The sequence below is a fragment of the Bombyx mandarina genome, chromosome 19 (assembly GCF_030267445.1).
Source record: "Bombyx mandarina strain Sakado chromosome 19, ASM3026744v2".
Lineage (NCBI taxonomy): Eukaryota > Metazoa > Arthropoda > Insecta > Lepidoptera > Bombycidae > Bombyx > Bombyx mandarina.
This window is the reverse complement of record NC_143225.1, coordinates 8,894,653-8,920,386: the sequence shown is the minus strand read 5'-3', so window position 1 is coordinate 8,920,386 and position 25,734 is coordinate 8,894,653. Positions and strand designations below refer to the sequence as shown.

The 25,734-nt window shown below is 36.3% G+C and overlaps 1 protein-coding gene across 4 annotated transcripts in view; it reads right to left on the bottom strand.

The window, feature by feature from the left end:
• Window positions 1–25,734, bottom strand: part of Sema1a (semaphorin 1a) — a 461,552-nt gene that overhangs the window by 56,992 nt on the left and 378,826 nt on the right. For all 4 annotated transcript variants that reach the window (XM_089735294.1, XM_089735292.1, XM_089735293.1 and 1 more), the window contains exon 3: window positions 3,020–3,116. In XM_089735294.1, the coding sequence (XP_089591420.1) occupies window positions 3,020–3,116 (97 nt within the window). The remainder of the gene's footprint in view (window positions 1–3,019; window positions 3,117–25,734) is intronic.

Sequence of the window (25,734 nt, the reverse complement as noted above, 5' to 3'; positions counted from 1 at the left end):
TGGAAAATATTGCGCAATTCACCACACACGTATCTGCTTCACTACATAGTATAAAACAAAGTCGCTTTCTACATCTGTCTGTCCCTATGTATGCTTAAATCTTTAAAACTACGCAACGGATTTTGATGCGGTTTTTTTTAATAGATAGAGTAATTGAAGAGGAAGGTTTATATGTATAATAACATCCATTAAATAGTGGAGAAATCAATAATAAATTACAGTTTCCGAAGCGAAGCGAGGGCGGGTCGCTAGTTTTATATATATTTACTTTGGGGAACGTTCTGTCTGTGATTGTAGTTCGTTTAATGGGAGTTCCGTACCCAAATCGAGATCATTTAATCGTTAGAAATTAAGTATGTACGAAAACGCGATACAATATTCTGATACATATCTAGTGTAATCAAGTATTATTTCCTAGAAATGCATGTTCGAAATAAAAACTCCCGAGAACTGTTTGGAATATGGATTCTGTATTTTTTCCTAGTGTTAAGGCTTAAACATGTCGATTGTCTCATTCTAGATGGATCGCAAGTAATATTGCCTTTAAAATGTATTGGAAATTACATAGACTACATTCAATATTTAAGTTGACTAGAGGTCCTGCAGTAGTCGAAATTCGACTATAATTAATTGGAATTGTAAGTTTTTACACTATTATGATTGTATTTTATACTTCCATAATCACAAATTTTGCCAAGACTACACTATAAAAATATTAACAAAGACAAACAATATTTAATCTATTCTTAATTTGACAACAGACGTCAAGAACAAAAGATTGACAATAAATAGTATGCATGCGTGTGTGCGTCAAATACATGGTATGTAGTGTAATGTTTTCTTTATTAATTTAATGTATCTTTTATGCTGTGTTATAAAAAAATATTAGCATTGTGCACTTCTTCTCTACATTCTCTATAAGTGTAGAAAATTTCATACTCCTCCGTCCGCGCAATTTTCGTAAAAAGGGATACAAAATTTTTGCTTCACGTATTAATACATATATAGATGACAGAAATTTTATTTATAATATTTTTTTTTAAACCTAGAAAGTAGTTATGATCAAGACATTATAGACCTAATGTTTGGGATTGATCTTTTCGATACTTTCACATGTATGACAGTAAGGCGGTGAATCTGTCGCTAACACTGTAATATATTAAAATTTACATTTTATTTCGAATATAAGTTATAATATTTTTATCGACATCGTCCCAACACTAAATAGCAATAACGTGGCAACTGTAGGCCGGCAGCGCGGGGTGTTTTTAAGTCTTGCCTCCGTTCAAATGGAGCCAAAAATCTTTATAGATGCAAACGAGAAAGCTGCATACCACCTGCCTTAGGAATAAAAGAGACAGAAATATGTACATCCAAGTTAGCTTTCTGTGGTTACTGGTAGATACAGCACGTTCTTACCGCTTCAGACTATGTGGTTAAGGGTACCCGAACTTTACAGCGAATTGGAGTGGAGTTCGAAAAACAAATAACTAAGTATCTCATTTGAATGTATAAGTTGGAGACTTTTAAAACGAAATAGGTGTTACCGGGCACGGTTGGGTTGCGGTTATCCGGCTGTCGATGCGGCGGACACTTTCATCAAGTTGTTCTCATATGAATTTAGGCACGCTTGTCTTAAAATGCACTGACGAAATTAGAAAGCATTTATATCAGGTACTTTTATATCATTTTAGGTTAGAAATAATATATTGATATAATTTAATGTTGCCTGAATTGTCGAAAAACTCACACAGATACACAGTCTTATATAGTATCAATGTAATCAATCGTCATACAGAGGAGCAATGCCTACGCCCTTCAGAACAGGATCTATCTGGACAAATATGACCCGATCACTTAAAGAGGCCACACTTCACAATGTGACAATTTAGAATAGAAATTTCGGTCGAAGATGAATTAGGAAAGCCGATTCCGCCTAAGGTGGGATAAGGAAAAGAAGAAAACTATATTAATATTAAAATTCTAGCCGTACTCGCCCGCTTCGCTGGGCATTTAAAATTAACATTATTATTAGGGAGTCCAACACTCATATAAATATTAGTCTATCCATTAATTATATGTATTTTCTACATGGATACCAAGTTACAAGTCAATCGGATGCATGGTTCAGTAGTTATTACGGAACATCCGTAAAAACCACTGTAGATTTATATATTAGTATAGATTCATGTTTCAATTTTGAAATTGCTCTCGACTTTTATATAGTTGGCTGAGATAATTTTATTTCGATTTTATTTGTATATCTAATATGTTTTTGAGATTTTTTGTATTTAAATCAATTTAAAAGCATTAATAAGAATAGTAGTATAATCATTAATAATGTATCGATGATGTATGAGGTTTATGCAGTACCTATAAGAAATACTTGAACAGAGAATAACTAAATTGTTATCGATTACCATTAGAATTATTTATTCGATTCATCTAAATTTGAATTTTCAAGGATCTTTCGCATGTAACTTTTTCCCTAAGGCGAATTTTATAATGCCCTGTAGACCGAGAAGGTACATTTTGATACTTCGTTCTTTTATGTAAATAAATTTAAAATTTTCAGATGTGGAATTTGGAAAACTCGATTTTTCTTATTCTAGATCAATGTTTCTCAACCTTTTTTCCCGTATCCCTCAATAAAACTTTTTGTTTATGGTCAGTCGGTTTTCATAAAGTAAATTATAAGTTTCACTTTAATCTATATATTGTAGAAATAATACATATATTAAAATGTTTATTTTACCATTTCCAATATAATTTTCACGTAAACTTACGTAACTCCGGGAGTATGCCCACCACAGGCTGGGGAATCGCTGTTCTAGACTAACGCACAGGTGAATCCGTCCAGACGTTTTGACAAATACATTAGTAAATTTCTATATCCCGTGAGACATTTTTTGAATTTATTACTTGTTTAATAGGAACTTTGAAAACCATTCCGAACACGACTCTGTATATTGTATCTTTAAATTAATATTTATAGTAATAATGTACCCGAATCGCTTACCTGCCGCCTACGAGTAAGTAATTTCCATCTCTTAGCAATAATCTGAAGAAGTCTGTGTGGGTTTCGTTTCCTAAGAACTTGTGCGTGTCGTCAACTCCTGTAACAAAAGAAATTTTGTTTTAATCTTAGTAAAGCACAAATAAAAAAACTATGGTCACTATTATTATTTGTATACATCATACATTCGGAACCTGTAAATATTGGTTTATCATATAGGAACATTTTTACTTAGAGTATTAGATATGTGGTTACTGTCCTAATAAATTGAAAGATCTTCCACCGAGCAGCTGTATTTGCTTCTATTCGAATGTTGTTGTTCGTAAGTACATACATAGCTTATAATATGCAAGATTTCTTAAAATTGTCATTGACAAGATTCCTTATTTAGTCACATTTCTTCTATTCAGTTATAAATATGACTATTAATTTGTACATTTTTAGCCCAAATCAATTCGATTCCAATTTTTTTTTTTAATTATGGTACGTCACAAAAAATCGAGTTCCAGTGGTGATACCAAAAACGGATTAGAAAGAGGATGGACGGATTTATCTGGTCCTAACATCCTATACACAGACTATCTATGATCATGGCGCTTGCAACAGTATCGAAATATCGGGTAATCATAATGTGAAAATTGTGGTAAGAACCCGTTGAATAAAAGCTGGTGTAATAACATTTTATAACTAACTAGCTGACCCGGCAGACTTCGTAGTGCCTCAACTGATAAATAAAAAACCTAAGCTTTTGTATAAAATAAACTTAAAACAAACAAAAGGAATCCGTCTGACGGGGGACACATCAAAGGGAAAACAAAATTGTTATTTTTATTTAATTCCGAGCATTTTCATATTTATCTACCTTTTAAACGTTCTCTGGACTTCCACAAATAATTCAAGATCAAAATTAGCCAAATCGGTCCAGCCGTTTTCGAGTTTTAGCGAGACTAACGAACAGCAATTCATTTTTATATATATAGATAATAAGCTACTTCTTAAAAATGAAAAATTGTTCTGGAGCCCTGGGCCTATGTGTCCACCCAGAGCAATCTTACGACCATTACGAATTCTGAAAAGTCAGAAATATAATCAAAATATTCGAAGATAAGTAATTCGTTGAAGACTATATTAATATGGGATTTCTCATGATATTCCGAATCAGAGCGAATATTCGGAATTATGCTAAGTTATTTCGCGAACAAAATTCACGTTACATACGAATCCAATTAAGTTGAGAGCACGTAGAGGTTGCCTTTTTATCTTAATAAGATTGTACTGTGATCGGAAAGAAGAATAAGACAATCAGTTTATTGATAATAATTTTCGATATCATGATTTTTCGTAGAAAATTAATCACGGACTCTATGCGGATTGTTATTCAGAGAGAGAGGAGGGAGTTAATACCAAAGATGATACTGGACAAAGATGATCCTCAGAGCACTCAACATAAATCATCTGGTACAAAAACAAAGAGAAACGAACTCTGTTGAAAACCACATAGTCCATGCATCCAGCGGATCCAAGCGAACCTCAATAGGTTGTCGATCCATCCATTCCTCAAAACGAACCACACAGCATAGCCAGTATATTCAGTTTGTCACCAAATTTTAAAATTTCTTTCTTATTCTTATATCTTAATATCGTACAGGTAAATCTATCTTGCTTCACACCATGTGGTTCATATCTCTTTCCATTTGTCCGATATCTGATCTTATGTCTCCTTAACACGAACAAAACTAATTAACATGACTTTTACTATTTTTATTTAACAGTTTCCAGCAAGCAAGAACTTACATTGGTGTTTTATATATTTTATGAGAGTAGTTAACGCAATCCAAACTGGACCATAATTACTGAAACATCGTAACTTAAATTTATTGTTTGTATTGCATTTTCTCTGTTATTTTTGGCATTTTATCCAGGTTAAAAAGCGGTTTAGAAAAGTTTTTATTAACGTTACTGTCGTTGAATACTAAACTAATACTGAACGAATACTAACTGTGGCGGGTAGCCATCATACAACGCAAGATAATTGACAGATGCCTGAATCTCGCTTACGACATTTTCAAGATAAAGCGCATATATACAGTTTCGAACAACAACATTCGGACCGTCGGCCTACTGAGCAATATCACCCGCTCGGTGGAAGATCTTTCCTTTCGTCGTTCAGCATTCACCAAACTAGTGACCCCGACGTGATCTGAACACGCAACCTTCTGATTCATCATCAGTGCATCAAGAACTTCGGCTACCACAATCCCCGCATTCTCGCAGATAAAAGCACGTCATTGATAGTCGTCCCACAGCAAGCCAGCATCGCAGCCTCAACAGGACCATCGCAGCCGACTCACCGCGCTTCCTGGTCCTACGGCACGCAACTTCACTGCCTCATCACGCCGCTACAGTTCATCGCAGCCCACGACCGGATCATCAACGCTTGGGGTCACACATCTCCGGCGTGGCAGCTCTGCATCACATGGACTACGCACGACACGCACGCAACATTCAAGCTCAGTCTCGACTCACCGCAGACTTCGAGTAGCACTGGCAACAATCACGCAGCATTCAGCTCAGTTTCGACTCACTGCAAACTTCGAGCAGCACTGGCGACACGCACGCAGCATTCAAGCTCAGCCTCGACTCACCGCAGGCTTCGAGCAGCACTGGCCCTTGCAAGCTAATCTCAGCACGGACAACGCTAACTAAAAATGACACGACCTCCAGTCTCGGAGGGGAGTGATGTGGCGGGTAGCCATCATACAACGCAAGATAATTGACAGATGCCTGAATCTCGCTTACGACATTTTCAAGATAAAGCGCATATATACAAGTTCCGAACAACAACATTCGGACCGTCGGCCTACTGAGCAATATCACCCGCTCGGTGGAAGATCTTCCCTTTGTCGTAAGCCCCAAACTACCTATACTAAATCAACAAAAAATTAAAAACAGAAAAGAAAACGTTTATGTTATATTTAAGTAATATCACTATAACACTACACCTATCAAGGTTCATCTCTGCACCCCCCCTAAGATAGACTGTCAGAGAATGCATATGGCATTAACTCCGCCTTTATACTGTCTAGTATATAAAGTTATAAAAAATAAAAAAAACGATTTGAAGTTTTTGGTCTTTACCTACATAGAATTTTTTTTTTTTTTTTAAATAGCTCGTCATTTTCTTTAATTAATAAGTCGTCCTTCAGCACGTTATTATAGTATTCAATAGTATATATCAGAAATGTTTTTGTAATGTTGGCTACGTAAATAAAACACTGTTCCAGTTTCTTCACTGTATAATGGATTTCCAAATTGTCGAAAAAAAAAAACTAAAAAATATTCTAGATGTTCTAACAAAAACACTGACCTGAAAAATATTGCTTACCTAAAAGTGAGACATTAAAATAAACTGTCGAAAATATCTGGCGAAGAGTCTGGTCTGGAATATTGATTATGTCTCGCAGAGTTCAAGACTTATATTGTGTATCAATGCTAGCTAGTTTCAATGCTATATAAAAAACCTTTTAAATATCAGTTATATAATAAATTCAAAAAGCGTTTGCATACACTTTGCGAAACACATTTTTCTGCTGAGCACGTTTCACGTGATTAGTGAAAGTATTAATTAAATCGACTGAGTTGTTCTCGCTTAATTTATACATTCAGACTAGACAATTTATCTAGAACCTTCTACTCAGACCCAAAGGATTTCACTTAGCTTCAAATGAGGTCCCAAATAATGGGCGTGATACTCATTAACGACCTTTTGTCATGAACCCAGAGTAGGTCTTTTGACATCTGATATCATTTACCAGTTAAATTAGATTTTGAATCCTAGCCGTTTAGGTTAAGGTTTTGTTTATTTTGCGTATAATTTGTAATAAAGGAGACCTTGAAAGATATTTTACGAGGGCGGCACTGAAAATTTCGGGAATTAACGAAATGACACAACATTACTATTTAAAAATGTATTTATTGCTTTTCGAAGTATTCTCCGCGAAATTTGACACATTTTTCCATACGATGGAACCAATCATTGAAGCAACCTTTCCATTCGGAAGTTGGGGTCTCCAAAATGGCCGTTTTGTAGGCGTCCACAGCTTCTTCAGGTGATGAAAATCTCTGTCCACGCAATTTATTCTTTATTTTAGGGAAAGTATAGAAATCATTAGGGCTTAGGTCGGAGCTGTACGGCGGATGGTCTAATAATTCTATGTTTTCTTGCTCTAGAAACTCTTTTGTTCTGTGCGCGGTGTGAGAACTCGCATTGTCGTGATGGAGGATGATGCGGCGGTTGCAGTTCTCTTTACGGAGTTCAGAAACGACCTGTGGCAAACAAATGCTAGCATACCATTTTGCATTAACCGTTCTTTGTCCCTCAAGAGGAATAGTCGTAACATGGCCAGTTTTGGAGACAAACGTGGCCACCATTTTTTTTGCAACACTCCGTGAACGAACAATTTTTGTTGGATTTAACTCATTTTCGAACACCCAAACTCATGACTGGTTTTTTGTTTCGGGTTCGTACGCGTATATCCAGGATTCGTCACCTGATACAATTTTGTATACAGCATTTGAGGATCCTGCGTGGAATCTTTCGAGAGTTCTGACGCACCAAGTAACGCGAGCCGCTTTTTGCTCTTCACAGAGCGAATGCGGTATCCATCGGGAAAACAACTTTTTTACACCTAATTGTTCATGCAAATATATTTGTATTTGACTCATGCCAATGTCTAAAGCTGCCTGAATTTCGCGGTATGTCACATGTCGATCTTCCTCAATCAGCTTACGCACAGCATCAACGTTTTCTTGGGTGACTGCAGTTTTTGGACGACCTTGACGGGGATCATCACTGAGCTTGACACGTCCACGTTGAAACTCAGCAAACCAGCGATAAATTGTGGTTTTGGATGGGGCTTCATCACCAAATGCAGAAATTATATGGTCAACACACTGTTTTTGTGTTAAACCACTTCGAAAGTCATAATAAATCATCGCTCTTGAATTTTCTCGAGTCAATTCCATTTTCTCAACGACTAAACAAGTTTGACAAAACCTCGTGACAAGACCGAGAATCTCTTTTTAAATAAATAAATGGTATTCGATTTTTAAAACCAAGGAGTTTTCAATAAAAAAGATTTTAATATGACAGGAACAGTGGAAATATTCCATTCCCGATACTTTTAGTGCAGCCTAGTAGTTATCAAAAGTGCCTATCTTGGTAGTATATTAAATCACAATTTGCTGAAGCACATTCTAAGACTAAATATTTAATAAGTGATATTAAACCTGTCTCTATATAGTAAGTTTTCGATTGTCTTTGTAAAACTAGCATATGGGTCACATGATGGTAATGTCACTCATGGATTTTGATAAAGTTAGAGACTCAGCCCAATCTGCTGCCTGAATTAGTTGGATTAGTTACTGTAAGCTATAAAATTATATAGCCAAATACATGCCAATGTCTATGCCACTAATGCGAAGTTCTATTTCTGTATCTCTGAAATGTAGATGGTAAGAAGTTAGCTATATTTCCGTATCTTTAAAAGGAATATAGCTAGCTTTCTGTGTCTGCAACCTTGACCCATTTCCTCAATATACTAATTTGGTCGTTGAAGTAATGTTGGCTCATGATGTCGTAAAACGAAACAGTAAACTAAGCCCGACCTAAATGGTATGTACTCCAAATTTAATGGTATGCTGTACTGGTTTCCTGGCATTTTATTATTCCGCTACTGTAAATTTAATTTCACCTCGTTGATTTTGGACTGTATGTATTTAGGTTTTTTTACTGCTGTATTGTTTAAAAAAAAACCTCCGCCATAATTTCATAGATACTTTTTGTTTTGCGTTTTTTTTTTATTTATTGCTTTGATGGTTGGACGAGCTCACAGCCCACCTGATGTTAAGTGGCTACTGGAGCCCATAGACATCTACAACGTAAATGCGCCACCCACCTTGAGATATAAGTTGTAAGGTCTCAGTATAGTTACAATGGCTGCCCCACCCTTCAAACCGAAACGCATTACTGCTTCACGGCAGAAATAGGCAGGGCGGTGGTACCTACTCGCGCGGACTCACAACAGGTCCTACCACCAGTAACAACGTGAATACGATTATTGCGTAAAAGGAAAGGAATGTCAAAAAATGACGGAACAAATTACTGCTTTATTCTTTGTAATTTATATCTGGTAATTTATTTTTCTACGGGTATATAATTTCGTGACAACCACCAATATGAATATTGATTCATATTTTTTTTGCATCTAAAGTCTTGTAATCGACAATCGATAGTATGAAATTTCTTAATCTAAAATGCTAGGTTTTTATTTGTGTTAAGTAGTAATTGGAGCCCATAGACATCGACAAGCTAAATGCCGCCACTCACCATGAGACGTAAGTTCTAAGTGTAAATTTTTTTAGTACAATGATTGTCACATCCTTCAGACCGAAACCCATTATTGCTTCACGGCATAAATTGGCAGGGTGGTGGGACCTATCCGTGCGGGCTCACTAGACGACCTATCACTAGTAAGATGCTGAAATCCAGTATTTTGTTTACGACTTCATTCCTGTTAACTAAATGTGTTCTAATTTTATGAACACTTCGTCAAAAGAGAGCCTGGTATGAAAACTAACTAAAGAAAATATTAAATCCACTAGTAACTTTCTACGGAACCATTGGGTTTCGTGCAACAAGTACATTTCACTGTATATTTGAATACGTGGTCATGACACACGAATTTCCTGGAGCCCTTATCCAGTCCAATGACCAATAATGCGAAGGGGCACTACAGAAACCTTCGCGTCTCCAGATTAAGATGAAAGCGTTCACTTGCGCGTGAAACAATATTCATAAAAACCGAAGACGTTTCCTATTCGAGAAGCATAAAAACTAGAGTGCGAATAACATGACAAGTAAAATGCTTCGTCGGTAACGTACGATAAAATCAGAGATTACTCAAAGGGGCCTTTTTATGTCGAAGGATAGCTTCACGAGTCTCTTATAGATGTAGGTAGGACGAAGACAGTTCGGCGTGACGGTTTTATACTTATAAACGTGAATGCTCCAGCGTCTAGGTACATTACTATATATCTGAGCAAGTGTGTCAATAACTGAAACGGGTTACGTGCGTCTTTCTTTAAGTTTTGAGGGAGTTTTCATTGTAGAAAATCTCAAATTTTTGGTTTATTTAAAACTACTTTTACTGTTTAATCTTCGTCTGCGATCAACCTGTGACAACGAAAACTGTAAAAAGTACCTGAAGCGTCGGAAATAATAAAATGAAAATGATAAAAATGTGTGGTGTCGTGGGAAACCGGATAGGAACGAAGTTCCTGATTATAAAAATATTAATTTAAAGTTCTATTCGAGGTATAAAGAAAGTAAAACTGGAGGTTTCGCAACAACCCACGGGCATTCGGTAACGTGCGAACTTATTGTGGTTCACTTCATTTGCATAAGAGTTAGTGTATTACGCAAACGAACGCTCTGAGATCGTGATCAATGAATGATAAAAAAATGTTATTTTTTGTGTGTTCTTACAAAGTTAAGTCGTACACTGTGTGCATTACTAATTTGTACGTGCATTACTAATAAAAATCTTACGTTACGGACGTTTTTTCCCGGTTAGGGTACCACTCGGCATCATCCTATAAGGAACTTCGTTCGACATTAAAGTGTAGTAAAATTGGTTTTAATTATGGTTACGCGATAGTCGAAGCAAAAATCCTTCTCAAGGTATTTTTTATTGCTTTTCTAGGCAGACTAGCGTATGGCCCACCAGATGGTGAGGGGTTACCGTCACTCACGGACGTCAGTACGGGCACAGCTAAGCGTTGTACACGACAGGCGATTAAGACTTGTGTCTGAAGTAGAGAACTCTCTGGGGCGGGTCTCCAAGTGGGGTGAACTGAATTCAGTTCAGTTCAGCCGCTGTCTATCGATAAGTAGTAACTTTTTTAACAAATTGTCTGTGGCATCAGTAATTTTCTCTTCTCGGGACGGTTCTGTATTTGTAAAAAATATTTTCGGAAAAAATATCAGCAAAGTATTGAAAATCACGCACTAATCTATAATATAATAGTATTAGTTTAAGTAAGTTAACACGATACCAGGTGTAGCCATAATAAAAATATTGCGATTTTCGTGTGAAAGATGAGAGTTACGGGTGGTAGAACCTCTTGTGAATTCGCACGAGTAGGAATCACCACCCTGCCTATTTCTGCCGTGAAGCAGTAATGCGTTTCGGTTTGAAGGATGGGGCAGACGTTGTAACTACATTTGAGACCTTAGAACTCATTTCTCAAGGTGGGTGGCGGCATTTACGTTGTAGATGTCTATGGACTCTAGTGACCACTTAACACCGGGTGGGCTGTGAGCTCGTCCAACAACCTATGCAAGAAGAAAAAAACTTTTTTTGTTGCTTTGAGATTCATTAAAACACGAGTTCGGTAGTAGTTTGAAGTATTTAACTCTTAAGTTATTTCCAATTCTATTTTTTTTTTATTCTATATACTTATTCAATAATCATTTTAATAAGTCAAGTTCAAGTCCTGGTGTCATTTTAATGTTTTGAATTCAATAATCTTTTTATGACATTATTTTTTCTATTTCTGAAGATCACAGTAAAAAACTTCTGAAGATTTTTCCTGTTATCTGATAGTCTTATTATCCAAAACTCGGAAACGAGAATTCTAGAAAAATCCAAAGAGAGCGAAAATACAATTTCTTTTTTATATCCCGAAAGGACGCATTTTTTTGGACTTTGATATAATCTGTGGACGAAACTTATCTGATAAAAAGTTCGAGAAAGTTTCAAAAGGCACACGGATCTTCAGCTTAAATAACTTTTCAGTTCACTGTCTCAATTGATAACGCACGTACCTTTTAATACTATACCATTCAATACCTATCCTACATCAATTTTGAACTATATTTTATTGGAAATAAAATCATTTGGGCACTATTTTGTTGAAAGACAAGAAAATTTATATTCATATTTATTATAGTTATTGATATTTTCAAATTAAGTCTTGATTCGTCGTTAATTTTGAAAGTTAATTGAGGCAAGTAGTTCCTTTAGTGTGTAGGGTAATGTAAATATAAGACGTTAAGAGTTTGCCACTAGAAATAAAACCCAGTTCCATTATGCACATAGATGAGATTTTAATTACCAGGTGTATTTGTATTTCTTCCAAAAATTACGTTAACTTGGTCAATATAATCATCTTTTAGAGCAAGCGTAGCCTTGCATGATAAATAAGTATCCGTATTATTAAGCTCTCCGGTCAAGTATCTTCACCAAACTAATATTAAAACACAACAAAAACTGATTAGTCACCCTGACCAAGCATCAGATCTCTAATGAGACTTTTAATTAGTTGAGAAATAACGAACGTTCGAACCGGCCTAATAAAACTTTAGTGCTGAGATAACTGAAAGTATAAGAAACGGGTATTCTTTTTCATTAGATAAGACGATGAAAAGATAGCAATATAACTTAATGGCTCCTTTATAAGACTTCTATTTTTATAGATAGCTTATGGTCCGAACTTTGAAATCGTGATCAGCGAATTTGAACATTATAATGTTTAAGTACCGTTCAATGATGTTGAGATTCAACGGAAATGTTTTTTTTATTGTTTAAAAATTACAAAAAAAGGTCACAGGCGGGCGCATCACGATGCTCAGCAATGAGCGATCGACTGAAGGAGGAGGAGGAGATGGGTGGACGAGCTCATAGCCCATCTGGTGTTAAGTGGTTACCATAGACGTCAACAAAGTAAATGCACCACCCACCTTGAGATATAAGTTCTCAGGTCTCAGTATAGTTACAATGGCTGCCTCACCCTTTAAACCGCAAGGCATTACTGCTTCACGGCAGAAATAGGCGGGGTGGTGGTACCTACCCGTGCGGACTCACAAGAGGTCCTACCACCAGTAATGGAAATTTACAATATTTCTTATAGTAAAAAGGGAAAGTATATTAATTGATGCATCAAATTTCATTCGATCACAATGCTCCAAGTGTATTTTAACCTGTGTTGGAGTTGAATAATTAGTACCAAGTATTGTGTGAAGAAACTATTCTGATTTAATAAAAAACCTGTTGTAGTTTTTAATGATGGTAGCTTTGATCTTAAAGCTCACACAAGAAGACGTAATTTGTGTGTATTGTCTCGTTAAAAGATTTAAGTTATAATCGCATTACACCAAGTATCTTTGTAGAGCCATCAGCCTATTTAACTGTATAAAGTATTTTGATTTAGTCAATATACACAATAATAAACACAATAATAGCGTTTTAAAGTAGTTGTAGTCTAAAGAACAACATATTATACTCGCATGCCAGTTTTCCGTAGAGAAATCATGTAGGCGAGGTATAGGTTAATTTTTCTAATTAAGCATATACTTAAAACAGGCGTTCGCGTATTTTTTCCAGGGTGAATTGATTGTTGTTGTAGTCCTAGGGCACCCCGCTGGTACATAGGGCCCTCACAAGTTGTCTCCACTTTACCTTGTCTTGCGCTTGCTCCTTGACATTACTCCAGGTCACGTTGGCAGTCCTCATCTCACTCTCTACGGTGCGTCGCCAAGTGTGTACAGGGCGACCAGGTCTTCTCCTGCATAGCAGTTGCCACTCGAACGCGATTGATGCTGCGTTGACTCCACTGCGCCGTAGAGTGTGTCCTATCCAACGCCATTTCCGATGAGCAATGACTTGCGCGATGGGATTTTGGTCACATTTAGTCCAAAGGTCTTTATTAGAGATAGTGACTGGCCAGAATTGATTAATATCATGTAATAAAAAACAAATTCTTAAAATTTATAGCGTAATTACTGGTAGGTTGTCAAAATACAGCCTCCTTCCCATGAGTAGGTATGTAGTATATTCTTACTATTTCTTTCACGGCTCAGTCAAGCATTCCAGTTTGATGGATAGACAGGTGTTTTACAATCGAACCTTCGACTCATGTCTTAAGATGGGGGTAATGACATCGTGTGTATGCGATGGTCTGCAAGCGAAGTCGTCGTGGCCTAAAGGATAAAATGTCCGATGCATTTGTATCTAGCGATAGGTGGGTACCAATTTTTCTAATGAAATACGTACTCAACAAATGTTCACGATTGACTTTCACGGTGAAGGAATAACATCGTGTAATAAAAATCAAACCCGCAAAATTATAATTTGCGTAATTACTTGTAATAGGACCTCTTGTGAGTCCGCATGGGTAGATACTACAACCCTGCCTATTTTTGCCTTGAAGCAGCAATACGCTTCGGTTTGAAGGGTGGGGTAGCCGTTGTAACTGTAAAGCAGCAATGCGTTTCGGTTTGAAGGGTAGGGTAGCCGTTGTAACTATACTGAGACCTTAGAACTTGTATCTCAAGGTGGGTGGCGCATTTGCGTTGTAGATGTCTATGGGCTTCAGTAACCACTTAATACCAGATGGGCTGTGGGCTCGTCCACCCATCGAAATATTTAAAAAAAAGAAGTGAATTGTCGCCAATAATAAGTTGATACTCTACAAAACTTGCATACGTGTAAGGTCATGACTTATGCAAGTGTAGTATCATGCGTAGGCTGTAGGTTCACGCGATTCGCATACATGTGAACAATCTCCAAGTAAGTAATACAGTCACGCTTCTCCAGCATAGCCGTCGGCGCATTATAGTATGTGAGGAATGTAGATCTTAACGACGATTAGAGCGTTTCTTCGAGAAACCGGCACGGCACGATAATCCTTTTATCGTAGCGCAAGTTACATACCTGGCCTAGGCGAAGGGGTAACAAACAACCGCAGTCGTCCTAGACATTTTGGATCCTTCCACTATCAGTGCATTTAGACATTCTAAGCACCGGGAATGTGAGTTCCAGTAGTTTGATGTGACTTAACCCTTAGACGCAGCCCTCCGGTTTGAGCCCCGAGAGTTCACCTACAAGCTAGGGTCACGCTGATATAGCCTCTCAAGGCTATTAGCATAAGTAGAAAAAAAAGTTACAACCCACTGAGATTATCGCCAGATCTTCTGAGTGAGTCGCTATTTCGATCCGATAAAAAATTCATCGAATCATTACTTTTGCTAGTGCAATTAGAGAGACGTTAGTAGTTCATTCAGGCTAAGCCCCATGAGCTCGCCCATCACTCATGATGAAGGTAGAATAACCACTCGAGGCTACTGTTAGATAGGTAGCCAAAAATCGTCATGATAATAGACTCTGGTAACCACTTAGCATCAGGCCGTGAGCTCATTTACCCATCAATACATGTATTTTAATTAGATTCATATATGAAACCTTTTACATTTATTATTGGTGGTAGGAACTCTTGTGAGTCCGCGCGGGTAGGTACCACCGCCTTACCTATTTCTGCCGTGAAGCAGTAATGCGTTTCGGTCTGAAGGGTAGGGCAGCCGTATACTGAGACCTTAGAACTTATATCTCAAGGTGGGTGGCGCATTTACGTTGTAGATGTCTATGGGCTTCAGTAAACACTTAACACCAGGTGGGCTGTGAGCTCGTCCACCCATCAAAGTAATAAAAAAAAAAAAAAAAAATGTAATAAATATTTTATAACAATACTTAGAGTTTATTTCACTGTGTAATCATCATTAGGTATTCGCTTTTCAATCTACTATATTAATTAATAGAGTATTTGTAAAACGGGAACTTCGAGTAAGTTTATTAGATTGTAATTAATGACAAGGCGATATTAGAATTCGATTTATCTAATTAATTGATATGGCTTGTCGTCAAGGAAAATTGTTAATTACTTTATATATTAAAAAGACTTCAAATGGATCTGAAAGTTTTTTAATAAGAAAAATTAATCATACATGATTCTGCTAATATTTTTATATTCTCATTAAAGGCGAAACGAGTGTACGGACCAGCTGATGGTGAGCGATCATAGACGTCGGAGCTGCAATGGCCACTGCAATTTTATATAAATAAGCTTGTAAGAAGTAAGCTTGCAAAAACCTAAATCGCGCCAACAATAATTTCAAGATCTTACGAAAAACAACAATCGTATTCTAGGTATTACGAGAAAAGTCCAAGTGAGTTAAAATATTTACACAGGAAACGGTAACATCCACGTTATCTATGTTTTATATTAATCTGTATCTTCTATATATTTTAGTACGTATGTTTAATAAATCATATTAAAAATGGTTAACAGATTTTACGAATGCTATATTGATGTGTATTCAAACCACGTTCGTTGGCCGCATGTGCAGAATTAATTGCCTGCATTCGCAGATTCAAGCACCATGGAAAGTATAATAGCCTTAATAATTATATATATTTTTGGAACTAAGTTCCTTATGGGACGATACGGAAGAGTACCCTAACCGGGAAAAAACGTCCGTAACGTAAGATTTTTATTATTTATGTCTTAGTATGATGGCTATATAGTGTTTAATGTATAGTCTACGTGATGACGGTTGTTATTATTTCTATGATAGAACATAATTAGGCTTAATTATTATTATTCATATAAATAGCTGTTTTTTTGTATATCATAATATTATTATATATTTTTTATAAATCATTGTGAATAAAATAAAGTTGATAACTTTGTAAGGTAGTTTTTTTTCTCAATAAAAAAATCATAATAAAAAATGTATACCCAAATAATTATTTTCTTTATACCTCGAAGTCGTCGTGGCCTAAAGGATAAGACGTCCGGTGCATTCATAGCGATGCAACGGTGTTCGAATCCCGCAGGCGGGTACCAATTTTTCTAATGAAATACGTACTTAACAATTGTTCACTATTGACTTCCACGATGAAGGAATAACATCGTGTAATAAAAATCAAACCCGCAAAATTATAATTTTCCTAATTACTGGTGTTAGGACCTCTTGTGAGTCCGCACGGGTAGGTACCACCGCCCTGCCTATTCCTGCCGTGAAGCAGTAATGCGTTTCGGTTTGAAGGGTGGGGCAGCCGTTGTAACTATACTGAGACCTTAGAACTTATATCTCAAGGTGTGTGGTGCATTTACGTTGTAGATGTCTATGGGTTTCAGTAACCACTTAACACCAGGTGGGCTGTGAGCTCGTCCACACATCTCGGCAATAAAAAAAAAACCTCGAATAGAACTTAACATTAATATCTTTATAATAAGGAACTTAGTTCCTATCCGGTGTCCCACGACACCACCCATTTAGTTTATTTAAAAACGAAAATCGTCTTTACGTTAGTACTGATATTGAGCGAAACCGTTATGTTTGCTAATTCTGCATACGTATCGCACGTAATATCGCATCCGCACTAACAATGTACTTTCCAAAGACTCTCCGAAGCAGCAGAGATTATTTTTTCGTCATAACGACGAAGATAACGCGTTTACGAGCGCTACATCCGATGCCGTTCACCGTTTCGGATCACCTTTACAGAATCCGCTTCTATGTAATGTCTCGCATCGTTCCCGCGATAAGCCAGAACTGTTATAGCGTTTTCATTAAATAACTTCATGAGCTTAATAATTAGAATTTATTAATAGTTAGTAACTGTATTTGTTAAGAAAGTATTTATTTTTTAGAAGCCTTATGTACTTTCTAAGTTTATTTAGTCGAAAGATGAAGAAAACTCGCCGGTTTTCAGGTTTTTTTGGAACGAAGTTCTTTATGGGAGGGACGATGCGGTACCCTGATCGGGAAAAAACGTTCGTAACGTAAGATTTTTATTAGTAATCCACACAGTGTACGACTTAACTTTGTAATAGCGTACAAAAAATAACATATTTTTATTATATATTTTTTATAAATCATTGTGAATAAAATAAAGTTGATAACTTTGTGAAGTAGTTTTTTTTATTTATATAAAAAAAAAATCGTAACAAAAATGTATACCCGAATAATTATTTTCTTTATACCTCGAATAGACCTTAAAATTAATATTTTTATAATGAGGAACTTCGTTCCTATCCAGTGACCCACGATACCACACATCATTTTTTTTTAAAACGAAATCATTTCCCCACAATCTAAGTTAACAGTGACAGTTATTAATGAAATTATTAATACTTTAAAAAGTAAGTTGGTTGTATATTTCGTTTTGGCTGTAGATTGACAGACGGGGTCACGTAACACACCGTGAATGCCTGAGACATGAGGTCGAAGTCTCAACTGCATTGTTTAACGGCGGTCCTATGCATCAAAGTGGATTGTATGACTACATCGCGGTAGAAATAAGCAGAACGGTGACACTCATTCGTGCGGGCTTACGTCATACTATCGGTCAATTCTTTTATTTAGTTTTATTTTCGTTTTAATTACGTCATCGACTCCTCATAAAACAATGGACCGGGAACAGCGCAAACAATAAGGTATGCAGTCAACTTAAGTAATTAGCATTGTTATAGGAACTTGAGCTAGCATGTCGAAGCTGTCCAGCGTCTCTAATGTTGTGTGGCCGGTTTTCTGCCTATACATTATTGAAACTATTGATATTGACGTGACAACGTCTTATAATTCGATGGAGCCGGCTGTATGTACGAAAAAACATGACTCATGCGGCGTTACCTCGCTCTGAGGCGTTCCATTTAAGGCTTGAAGTGCAAGAGAGAGCGCGCAATGAGCGACAAAGAGGCACAATCGGCCTCCGCGTTCGGCAGCGTTCGACATCTGTCTCTCTCCTACTTGAGTGAGCGATGCATCCACGTGGACAGCTGCTATACAATAATACATTTACATGTTTTCGTCAAGTATGAAGTTCAGTGAAAAGTGAATGTGGTGTCAATTGTTTATAGCAACGATAATTGCGATAATTGAAAAATGAAACCATTCCATCAGTATTTTCTTATGACGTTGTCACGTTCAATTATCGTCAATAAACCGACTTTACAGAACACCGATCTTTATTTTTTATTGTATCTTCTGACTGCCAAAGCTGAAAAACAGTCGAAATGTCCCAAGTAATAGACGCGAAATAATAAGTCGTAGAAGCAGTATTAATTATCTCAATAATAAAAGTCCTATAAAATCAAGTTATTGTACTACGGACAAAATAGAACCTGAATTTTATGTATAAAAAAAAACGACTAATCTATTAGTCGAAAATTTAACTGACACCATTTCCTAGGTTAGTGTTTAAGTTCCTCAAACACTAAATTCACGTGTCGCTCTCCCGAGAATTCCAGGTAAGTATCAGACTTAAATGCATTAACCTAATCTTGGCCCTCAACTTTGAGCGCTTGAGTGCTATCAAGCTACAAGGAAGATAGTAAAGTGATTGTTTAACAATATAGACGTGCTTGTACTTGGCACTGTTTCACAATTGCTAAATAATAGTTTAAAGATTTAAAAAGTGATCTACCTCAATTAACCTATGGTTTAGGAGAAGCTAAGAGATTTAGAGAGAGACAGAGAAGAGAGAAAACATACTTTATTCCACACCAAAACATATTAGAAAACATTCAACAACAGATACGTTTGTACAATAGGCGGTCTTATCGCTAAAAGCGATTTCTTCCAGACAACCATATAATTACCCGAAATTTTGGACAGATAAAGATACAGCAGGTACGTTGCAGTTGACTATTAATAATACATTATTTAATTTAATAAATACATACAATAGAGATTTAGAAATTGATTAAGCAAACAGAATTTTCCTTGTTGAGAATTGTTCTTGCTTTAAAATCGATAAGACACAAAATCGATTCTATAACGTTTTGAAGGTATTTCGAAATGCTGTATTGTAACAAGCAGCAACCGAGTACCAAAACGTGCAAAAGAAATTCTAATTTCGAACGCAATAACCACGAGAAAATAATGCAGAAAAAGAATAGATTCGAGAACAAAACTGAACGAATACAAACCTATAAAAATCAGTTAATAAAAACGTACAAATTTTTCATGTGGCAGTCTAGAAGCGTATGTGGATCCTATTATGTTTCTACTTGACGCTTAGACCTGGGGCGTAGAATACCTTTTGAGCAAGTTCGTTATAGATTTCCGGTTGGGAATCTATTGGATTATTCAAATGCAATCTGTGAACTCAATGGACTGGCAATATTCAAATATTATATGCTGTCAAAGCCGGAGTGCTACTGGCCACTGGGAACATCATTTGCCGGATCTTCGGAGTGGGTCGCCATTTCGATCCGATGGTAGATCTGCTAGATGAAGATCTGATAGATGAAGCACTGCTCGTGCTAAGACAGATGTTAGCTAAGTCTCGCAGGGTGAGCCTAGTATGTATAACCACCCGAGGTCACCAGCAGTGGGTAGGCAAAAAATTCAAATCAAAATTCAAAGTTGGTTTACTGTAGTTTTACAACTGACACTGAACTAATGTTATAAATATGTCGGAGACGGTCATTAGTTTGGTAGCTAAACGAAGTCGGAGACGGTCGTTAGTTTGGTAGCTAAATGAAACGCAGCACGATTCCCGAGAGATGGCAGCATGATCGCAGTATCGTCTGGTGGGGAATTAGTTCTTTATAAGCAGTTGCGCGGAGTGCACGCATTTGAGTGGATGCGTCTTGGTGTACATACCACTGTCTTTCGACAGTCAGTGCTGTACAGTATTGGATGTGTAACGTTGTCTTTGACGATTAGTACTGTCCCTATTGCGGCGGGCGCACGGAACTCTATCTGTGACAGATAGTACTGCCCTGTGTGACCGATATCATTCACGATTGTCATTTAATTAGTTCAGTCTCCATTTTTATAGTTTATTTAAATTACTGGGCTACGATCAGTGCTATACCTCGGTTACATTCCTGATATCTGAGAGTCTTAATCCGACAAATAAATAAGTGAAACCAAAAAAGAATAGGATAATAGAATAATTTGTAGCAGTAATTGTAGATGATTAAGACACTGTGACGAGGTTAAGCGAAACTGAGCTGTGTTAACGAACTCTTGAATGTAGTAGGAGTACCTGAGTGCTATCAAGTTTCATGGTAGACTCAATGGTTCTTATGCAAAGCCTTTTGATGACCATTTAAAGGTAATATTGCGCGAAATGAACGTTTTTGCTGATTAGAATACTCGTCCCATAATAATAATTATTGAAAAGTACATTTGTATTAATTACTTGGAATGTAAAAATATTTTTATGTTTATAAATTTACATTTTTAAATGTGAAGAGGAAATAAAAAAAGGGTGCGTGTACTTATGTACGCGCGTAAGAAGTTATACTTTATTTTTATTAAATTTTTTTTTTTTTTTTTATTTAAATTTTAATCAATTTAAAAAAAAAATCGATTAAACAACATCCTCAAACACGCATATTGGACATTCCTTTTCTTGACATCGTATAAATTCGGTAATTCTCGGTACGATTCGGAAAGTTCACCTGCGGCTATATTCAGACTCGCTCAGTTACGTCGGTCGTATTGTAATGAGCGATTTAGTGGGCAACTTCATTCTGTTAATTTTGTGTCACGGTGCGCGCGCATCGAAAAATTTCACTCTCATCAAATTTTTCATAACGCGCCTAAAGAAGTATAACTTCAAAAATATAATATATGTTACGTTTTCTTTTTATAAAATTTCTTAGGATTAAAGGCAAATAAATCAGTGCTCAATACTTGATCTCCAAATTTCTAGATGGGCTACTTATAATGTAACAATAGGTTGTGTTTCATTCTTTGAACCAAATGTATACAGAGCGTGATTTTTTTAAAACATTTATTCCATCAGAATTGTTTATTTTGTTTAATACTTAAAAGCGGTTGTTTAAGAGCTACTCAACTCTACAATTATTATAAACTAGCTGACCCGGCAGACTTCGTAGTGCCTCAATCGATAAATAAAAGACCTAAACTTTTGTATAGAATAAACTTAAAACAAACAAAAGGAATCCGCCCGACGGGGGACACGTCAAAGGGAAAACAAAATTGTTATTTTTATTTAATTCCGAGAATTTTCATATTTTTATACCTTTTAAACCTTCTCTGGACTTCCACAAATAATTCAAGACCAAAATTAGCCAAATCGGTCAAGCCGTTTTCATGTTATGTCGTGACAACGGAAAACGGGTTTCATTTTTATATATATATAGATTTTAAAATTCGTTCAGTCGCACGTTTACGACCAAGTAAAGGTTTTAAAATATAATTTGAGTATCTTCAGACGAATTCTTATAGCCCATCCCGTCCATAAGTCTTCCAACAATCAAATCAAATAGAGAATTTTTTCGGATAACGTAGAAGCGAAGGTTTATTTCCCTCATTGTTTGGCAAAAAGAGTAGGCGATAACATACGGGCGTCGTTAGCCGTTGCCATGGCGTACCCGGGGCCATTAAACCTAACGAGCTGGGACTGAAGAGGACAAAATGTCCAGCGTGCCAACAATGACCACCTTACCTTACTAGGCCGGACGTTGGGCCCCTAAACTAAACAGCTACATAGCGATTAAAGTTTAAATGAATACGTACGGTCCTTTAGTTTTCCGAGAATAGCAAATAGTACATAAGCCCGTTGCAATTTCCACGAAGTGAAATCAAACAGTAAGTGTACTTTTGTTTAACTAAAGCGAATGACTCTGCTTATTTTAAGAATCGAGCTAAATATATTTATTTGCGTTACATAAAACAATGGTCATTTCAATTCTTCAAACGGAATGCATAAATGCATAGCATCGGTAATAACTGGTGGTTTTACTGGTGACTTTTACTGGTGGTAGGACCTCTTGTGAGTCCGCGCGGGTAGGTACCACCACCCTGCCTATTTCAGCCGTGAAGCAGTAATGCGTTTCGGTTTGAAAGGTGGGGCAGCCGTTGTAACTATACGGAGACCTTAGAACTTATCTCAAGGTGGGTGGCGCATTTACGTTGTAGATGTCTATGGGCTCCAGTAACCACTTAACACTAGGTGGGCTGTGAGCTCGTCCACCCATCTAAGCAATAAAAAAAAAAAAAACTAGAACAGTAATCCGCGTCTGTGACACTTCATGATATTTCTTGATAGGACGTAGCGTTGAAGGTAAGAATGAATGATAGTAACTTCTAGGTGTAGTAAAATTAATCAGGATATTACAAATATGCACATACATACGTATTGATGTGAAACACATTTGAATTGGATAACATTGTAAAAATATTAACTGCTTGAATTTTAGTAGCGACTAATATGTATAATACTTATAAAATTGGTGATTGCCTTTTAAACACACAACCTCAGCGTCATCAGTCATTAAATCACCGCATATAAGTTGCATAACAGCATAGTTCAGTAATATAAAATCATGCACATCTTTAGATATTTGTCGAGAATAATTAATCTCTATACCATAGTATATTATATATCTATGTTTATAAATCGCTTGATTAATGGCCCACATTATGGCACGAGACATAATGTGATGGTTGTTAGAGATGAACCTTTTGCTTGGACAATTCACAGAAACATTCTTGTCGAAGAATACTTAACTTTTATATTATACCTACTTATAGTTAGTTTGTATTTAAACATTTTATTATTGATTACTAATAAATATTAATAATTATTTAACATAATGAGAATTAAAATATTTGATTATTAATTTCTAATTTAAATAGCCGTTGTTCTGTAAAAACTGAGCCTTAGAACTCATGTCCAAGGTGAGTGACGGTATTAACGTGTTGATGTCTGCTCCGGCGACTACTTAACACCAAATGGGCTGTGAACTACACTATCCATCTTAGCAATAAATATACAATTTGTTGTGGCCTAAAGGATCAGACGCATAGTGTACTTAATGTTTAATACTCTAAAAATTGAGAATCACCCTCATGATTGGGGCCGGTATTGTACTATTAATATTAATTCCGGTAACCACTTAATATCATGTGCGGCGTGAAATCGTTTTTATGTCTATTAGTGCAATAAAAATGAAATTAAAACACCAATTACGGATCCTCAGGCTGCGACGTAGCTATTTTAGCCCATATTTAAAAAAAACATTGATATCTATTGCCTAACGTCATGTAGTAGCTTGATGTGCTGATGAGTAGGTTACATAAGATACGAAATTCATTCGGGTGTTTGTCTGTGCGCCTGTACAACAAAATCCCACAAGATGTTCAGAACCTACTTCGATATAGGTTTAAGAAAACTATTAAAGAACATCTGTGCAATAAAGCCTACTATAAAGTCAATTATTATCTAGAAGATTGCACAAAGTGGGAATGAGTTACTCGCTTCGGGCACTTCAATATTGCAATAATTGTTACATTATAATACCTCTTGTAAAAATGAATATATAAAAAAAAACTAATATTTAAAAAAAAAACATGCCCGCTGAGTTTCTTGCCAGTTCTTCTCAGGACGGAAGCTAGTTTTTGTGATTTGGCGGTAGTTCTTTTTAACGTTCAACAAGTATGTACTTCCATTTATGTTGAATAAAAAAAAAATGTGATCGATTGATTTGATTGAGTATTAAGAATTTCTTGAATAAATCTTATTTTAATACCAGAGCAATTTGAATTAAATTCAGTTGTCCATGATCAAACTATGTCTTTGTTTGCGTTGCGAGCACTAATGAAGAGATACGCCGGCTCGTTTCATTCTGCTTTATATTCTGTAACAAGATCCTAACAATAAAATATACTGGATTCTCTTTGTGTTTTCAGAAGATACGTGTTACGGGTGTGCTCTTTGTAAATATTGTGAGATTTTACATTTTTCGTCAAGTTTGTATTTGAACAACTGTCAAGGCTGTAATAGACAAGGATTCCACATGATCTGACTGCTCTTCCGAAGAGTAACAGACTATGACGATGATGATGATGGTGATGATGACATATATGAAACAATGGAATTGTATACGATATGAAATCAGAACGGTTTTAGTTTACTTGATATTGTTTTTACAGGTTGGTGGTAGGACCTCTTGTGTCTGCACGGGCAGGTACCACCACCCCGTCTATTTCTATCGTGAAGTAGTAATACGTTTCGGCTTGAAGTGTGGGGCAGCCGTTGTAACTATACTGAGACCTTCAAACGTATATCTCAAAGTGGGTGGCGCATTTACGTTGTAGATGTCTATGGGTTTCAGCAACCACTTCACACCAAGTGGGCTGTGAGCTCGTCTACCCATCTCAGCAATAAAAAATAAAAAGTTTTTTATCACATATCCTTCCCGCTGGATCGATCGTGCGTCCTTAGGTAAAGACCATATTATACAGAGTTTTGTCTTTCGTACAACAAGACAGATAAGGTCAAATACCGAACGGTGGGAAATTAAAATCTTATTCGAGAAGTATAAGCGAAGGTGTTTTTTTTTTTTTTTCTTTTTTTTTTATCGCCTTAATGTTATGTGGTTACTGAAGCCCATAGACATCTTCAAAGTAAATGCGCCACCCATCTTGAGATCCCCTTTGAAAGTCTTTTAAAGAACAATGGAGTTCCATTAAAACGATTTATGTTTTTTATAAATTCCAACTGAAACCTTAAAAAAAGCCTTACAATGATAGTTGATTAAATAATAATACGACAGGCCGGAGTCCCCACTCTTTAATCTCTTAATTTTGTATGATGTTCTATCACAGACGACAGATAGGGATCCCCAGAGGAAGCCCCGACAAGGAGAAATGAAAATAAAGCGTTGAAAACCCACAGATTCCTCATTGTATTCAATGTATGATTTATGTAAAATTAGGAGTATTTTTCTTATTTCATTTCTGAAAATAATAATTGCGGACAGTTTTGTATGCTGTATGCTACTCATAGATGCTATAATACTGTATGATATCAGTTTTTATTGATTGTAAA